This window comes from Chelonus insularis, unplaced genomic scaffold (genome assembly GCF_013357705.1).
Source record: "Chelonus insularis isolate UGA/USDA-ARS -01 unplaced genomic scaffold, ASM1335770v1 contig_358_pilon, whole genome shotgun sequence".
NCBI lineage: Eukaryota > Metazoa > Arthropoda > Insecta > Hymenoptera > Braconidae > Chelonus > Chelonus insularis.
The window spans coordinates 1,198,150-1,204,573 of record NW_023276522.1 but is presented as its reverse complement, the minus strand read 5'-3'; the positions used below and the strand labels follow the sequence as shown (position 1 = coordinate 1,204,573).

General features: G+C 30.0%; 1 protein-coding gene across 1 annotated transcript in view; it reads left to right on the top strand.

Annotated features, from left to right (window-relative positions):
- Positions 1-37: 37 nt before the first annotated feature.
- LOC118066849 (extracellular serine/threonine protein CG31145) overlaps positions 38-6,424 on the top strand; it is a 34,760-nt gene continuing 28,373 nt past the window's right edge. Inside the window, exon 1 of the mRNA XM_035083204.1 lies at positions 38-2,343. Coding sequence (XP_034939095.1) covers positions 1,868-2,343 — 476 coding nt within the window. The 5' untranslated portion in view covers positions 38-1,867. The remainder of the gene's footprint in view (positions 2,344-6,424) is intronic.

The following is a 6,424-nucleotide window of genomic DNA, read 5'->3' as shown; positions in this document are numbered from 1 at the left end:
CTCCAAAGAAGCTTCTTCAAGCCACCAGATATTCTCAGATAGCCATAAATGTCCAATTAAAACGAATACTCGTCACTCATCGAGTAATTACGATCCAAGATCAAAGACTCAACTTAAATCTCGTGAAGATGATGGAGCCAACCAGGATGAGAAACTTATTAATCTTCGAACATTTAGACCTGATCAAAGTAACAACGTAGAAGATCAAGTATTTGATGATTTAATTGAGTCGAATAAAGAAAAAAATAAATGTAACACTCGAAAAAGAAAATCTTTAGAATTAGAATTTAAAAAGCAGAAGTTTTTCGAAGATCAAGGTAACGACTCATTACTAAAGAGATTACTGAGATCTTCAAGAGAGAACTGGAATGCAGGGTGTGAGAAGTTTGTGAAAAATATTCAAAAGAGTCCACGTGAATTGAGAAATGAATTTTCTATAAGTGAGAGCAGTGGAAATATTAAGCAGAACTTGGAATATTCTCCAGTACCACCCTTGAGAACTAAAAGATCACGAGGACGAGTCTCTTCACCGTTGAATGAACAAAGAAAAGCAACAACTATAAGCAATAGCAAAGTAGATATAACACAAGCTAAAGACAGGGTTTCGTCGATCGGTACAAGTTGCTTGTCTAATCTCCCGAGAGATCCATCTTCATGGGAGAGCATCCAACAAGATTCCCTTGGGTGTGAAGACTGTTTGAGCTCGTATATTCAAGCGTCAAAAGGAAAAAACGAACGCCGATCAAGTTCGCCAAGCGTGTCCGTTGAGGATGTTTATAAACTAATCAAATCTAAAGACAATTTCCGTTCGATTGATGAAAAAAAATCAACTTTAGACTCCTGGCCCAAGCATCAATCATTAATAAAACGACGTCAACGTCCCATAAGTTCAGTAGGAAATTTTCCTAACGGTAATTTACCTAAAATCAAAGTATTTAGACGTTCTAAAAGCTTTTGCTCAATTTATGAAGATGAACGCAGTGATTTACTGGACTTGGAAAATGATTTAAGGACATACAAACGTCCAGGTCATAGTCGAACAAGTTTAGATTTGCCATCAAAACTTGGTGAAAGTTTTGTTAATTGTTCAAAATTTTCAACGAGAAAGAAGCTAAAAAATTCTCCACCACCAGAAGACATAAACGCTAACTTTTCAGGGTCATTTAATACACTTGATAATCACCATAGGTCACGCGATAAAGTCGTGTTGCCTCACGAATTGCGTTCGAATCACTGGTTTAATTCTAAAACTGATCCATTGTCGTTAATATCAAACACGCACGACTGTTTCAGAAACACTCGTGATACGACTGTGACAGTTAGTGAGCTTGTAAATTATGTAAATACTCAAGAAGTTAGTCTAAAAGATGAGTTAAATACGTGTGCAATTAAAACATCTGTTGATAAGTGCTATGTAGTTGGAGAAGCGGAAGAAGTTAAAGATACTAAAGTGTTACTGAAAAAGAATGTAATAAAACAAAGTCAAGGAAAGATTGAAAAGAAAGATTTTCTTGATGGTCCGTGCGTTAATTCGTCGTTTGTTGAAGCAGAACGGCAGGTGATCTATTCTGAGAAAAGTAATCCAAGTAATTATTGCCTCAACGACGTGGACAAAGATCCAACTTGTTGGTCATTGGTGCGCAAGTGTTCTTTGGACCCTGTGGGATTAACTAGTGAAAGTGATTTAACAGTGAGTGAACACTTACTTTCTGTCCAGAAAAATGAAAGTCGGGTGGAAATAAAGGGTAAAAATGAACGACGATTAAATCCAAAACGATCACAGCAGCAGTTTCGTAAGAAACGTTTAGAATTTTTGCAAAAGAAACAAGGAGTTTCTTATCGTCCAAGTGGTGCTGATCAATCAGATATGAAGATTTGTGTGAAAATGATGCGTATACGGGAAAAATTGATATTTTTCTTCAGTGCTTTTGCTATACTGTTTACATTCTTGCTTGTGATGGACTTACAAATGGACTTGGGTTATAGTGGTCATCATTTAGTTCCTAGTCATGGGAGAGTTAGAATAGGCGACGATCCAGGTCGCGATTCAGTGTACAATAATTTTCATCGTAAGTTTCTACAGAGGGTAAATGCAAGCAAGGAATTAACGGCGAGTGACAATTCCGGTGCAAGTCCAAATTCACGGGATACTAATGCCGCAACAAATGGTGTTACTAGTGTTAGTAAAGGTGAAATAGTAGAGGTACATGATAACTTTGCAGACCTTAATGATATTGTGGTGAATGGTGATAGGGTTGACATTGATAATGATGTTATTAGAAACAGTGATGAAGATTATCTTGATAATCCAACCATTGCTGAAATCAAGGGCATCACATTCCGGTGAGTGCTTTTTGTTTATTCTCATATTTATTGACATTAATGAGTGATTGATCAACATATTGGAATCATTTTTAGATAAAACCCGTAATTAATCATAGGAAAATTTTATTATAGTTAGAGTATTGTTGGCTAAAAATAATTTAGCATTAAATTGATTATCACGAAGTATCATTTTAACAACAATAAGTATTGTTTTTGAATATATTGAACAAAATTCTTGAATAGCTGTTACGTGATGATAAGTAACATAAAAAAGCTGTGCCATAAAAATACCATTATTTAAATGAACAAACAATCAATCAATCAATTAAAAATAGCATAGTATTAAGCTGATCGTTTGCTGGAGAATGCAAATTTTATTTTAATTGAAGAAAAATTAACTCATCACCCAAGTGTTGAAAATTGAAACAACAGATACTGCATTATTGAAGGTCAAAGATATTACGTAAACAGGATAATTGACTTCAATGAACTAACTGAGTCATTGTATTTTTTATTTCTATCTCACTGATGAATTTAGTATAAATTCATGTGATAGCTGGTGAAAAAAATAACGTTACATAGATAAAATAGTTTTGATGCTAAATGATAATTTAGTTCATTCCTTCTCCTTTAAAGGCAATTACTGATAACGTAAGATTACCAGTATAGTCTATCACTGGCATGTAACTTGAAGAGCAATCAGTAATATAATCTACTTGAAACAAATTAACAGTTTAATAATTACTTGATATAAAATGATTAATGCGGAGACATATCAAATCACCAAACAGAATACTTGTTTTTGTAGAATTAAAATTAAAAATCATACTTTCCTTGGGAGAAACTTGTGTTATTTAAAGTTGTATTAGGTTTGTGTATTTAAATACCTATACTTAACTAAATGAAAACCGGTGTGACTTTAAAGATACTAAACTGCTAGAAGCTTTATAAAGTCAATGAGAATCGTTAAGTCTTGCAAGTACTTTTCATATTCCTTCTTGATAATTATCATAAAAATTTCTCAACTGTGAATTTTTACAAATTTTTCCAGATAAAAAAATTAATGGTGGATTCTCTAGAGTATTGTATTTTTAATACTACTGATAAGTTTATTATAACGATTAGTTTAAAACTTTTTTAATGTTTATTATTTTAACCTAAGTTGCAGAAATATTTTTTATCCATTACAATTATTTTTACACTCAGTTAATTGTCATTTATTACAGTTTTCTTTCTAATTAAAGTATCTCTTTTTGTTTACCAGAACTGATGATAATTTTTTAAATTATTTATAATATTTTGGTTAAGTAGAACAATATTTCTTCATATATTTCTGAACATGATAAAATGGAACAGTAATAAATGTTTCATGTCAAATTTTATCATTACTTCAACTCCCTACAAATTAAAACTGGCAAAATTGACGTTGATAACTTAATCATACCATTCTGACCTGATAATTTGACAATAATATAAAACAGAAGATTGACAGCAGGCAGCATATACAAGAGAAAAGAAACTTTTATCTGTAACGATAATTAGTCAACTCTCAATTTTTTTTTTTCTTGTGTAAAAATAATTAACTGAAAAAAGATTCTGAATTTTTTCACTCCTGTACATTCTAGACTAATCTAAAAATTTTCTGTATCTAAAAATAGTCTATCATATCGTAAAGTCTATTACCAAATCAATGATAACACTGTGTAATTTCAAAGAAGAAAAATTAATTTTTTTTTACTGATAATTTTACTTCGAATTTTTTATATTTAATCAGTTAATAACAGCTTATATTTCAAGATACAATATCGTTAATAAATAACATAATGATTTAATTTTCATTTGAAATAATTATGAAATTTTATTTAATTTGCTCTATTCATAATATTAAATAATTCATTTAATACTTTAATTGTAAACATGCTCAAAGTGATAATGCTCCAATATTCTTTACTTATCAAAGAATAAATAGAAATAAAAAAGTATGTTGAATAAATTTTTTATCGATTAGTCAGTAAAGTAAGTACATATTTGAATTGCAGTATTTATAAATTAAACATTGTCTATGAGATATAAAATTTAACTTATTTGAAAATAATCTGAATATTTTAAAATTGATTGAATTATCATCATTTATAAATACTATTAATAACCTGATTAATTGCATTTTCAAAAATAACTGCCAAGTTAATAAAGTAATAATTAATGAAATTTCTACATTCAATCATTTATTTAAATTATTTATTTAATTATTTAATTCATAAATAAACAAAAATATAACAAAAATACAAAAATGTTAAAACTTGATTGGTCATGAACTCTGTATCAGATATAATAGTAATGATAAAATAATTTCACACAATAACAATACAAAAGCGTGATCGATTAATAGCTTCGAGCAGCAGATTTGATTTAATTCCTCTCTAAGAGCTTTGTATGTATCTTTATCATTGGGCTATCGTAAGCTCTGTGAATTCAAAGCCGGATGTCAGTGGTTGTCTCATGCAGAGGGGACAATATTCTAGTATTGTTTTGAAATACTCAGGCTCGGCAACAAAGCCATAATCTATTTCAGAGGAATACAGTGAATAGGACTACATTGGGACACAGAGTACGACAAGCCCGCGGGAGGATCTCGCGACTAGAAGAGAGGGATCATCATGGGGTCGAACTCCCTGATGTAGTGTTTGCTTAGAAATAATTCACGAGACTTGGTCGCGTCCGAGCCAGGTAAACTTTGCCATACTATATAGCATGGGCTTAAATGTATACGACTAAATCGTCTCTCACTTCAACTCTGCAAATCTTACTCTTTGTTATTGTTACCACTCTAACGTGAGTGTTTATTATTCATAGCTTTTAATCTACTAGATGTTGAAAGTGAAAAGTTGTCATATATTCCAGTATCATCTTTCATACTTTTTAAAAACAATTTCTTGTCATTTTAAAAATATTCAATTAAGTAACAATTTTTTTTGAAGGAAATCATCTTTTGCTATCAAGAGTAAAGAATTTGAAAGAGTGTTGAAGTATATTAGACTAAGTGAGTGTGTAGACTTCTTTAATGATCACTGGTAGCATTGGCAAATGCTACTAACAACAGTAGAAAACCAAATAAAGTGCGAGAAAATGATATAAAAGTCGACCAGAGAGCTACGAATTGATCAAAGTTCAGATAAAATGTAAATAATTGCATTCCGAGATTCCGGTTTTGAAAATGCATTCGACCGTATAATGATACCGACTACTTTTTTTCTCATCATAGCTTTCAATTAACTTTACTTATGAAATAAAATAGCACTTTATTTCGATATTACGTTTAAACCTTATTCAATATTTTATTTCGACTCACTTTCGTAGCTTATCAGTTCAATTCTATTGTTTTAATGGGAAATTCTGGAAAATTGACGCTGGCACCAGGAAAACGAAATAAACTGACATATAATAAATCATTTTAATCATGTCTTTTTTTGAATGAGAAAAAAGCTTTTTTTATTTCAAAGTTGAAAATGTTAAAATTGGATTTAAAGATTTATTTTTATTTATACAATATTTAAAAGTTTTAATTTTAATTTTTCACGGAACAAACCAGTTAATTGGTTATTCAAACTCACAACTTTATGGAGAGCTAATTATTTAAATTAGTGTCCCATTCATAATGGCATGTTTCATATAATTTTGTTATAAATATAAAATATTTGTTTAGTTAACCAACATTTTTTATTATCTACCTTAAAGTAACTTTTTTAAATGATAATTATTTTTTGAAATCATTTTATATAACTATTCAACTTATCTTATTCATATTATCAAAACTTTTTCAAACTACTCAATTGATCTAAATTCAAAAATATTCAAATAAAATTTGTTGACTATTTTCATCATTATCATTTAAATCATTTTCTGAAATACAATAAAAAATTATTCTATTGTGATCTGAATTGCATTGATTTTTGTTTCATACTGGGGATGAAAAATGTCCATGGCATGTAGCAAGTCATAAATAGCTGACCATTTAATAAAGTGAACGTGACAAAAAATTTTCTAGCCACTATTGACACTTTAGCTCTACTTTCAGTGACGTATTTATCACATTAGGATT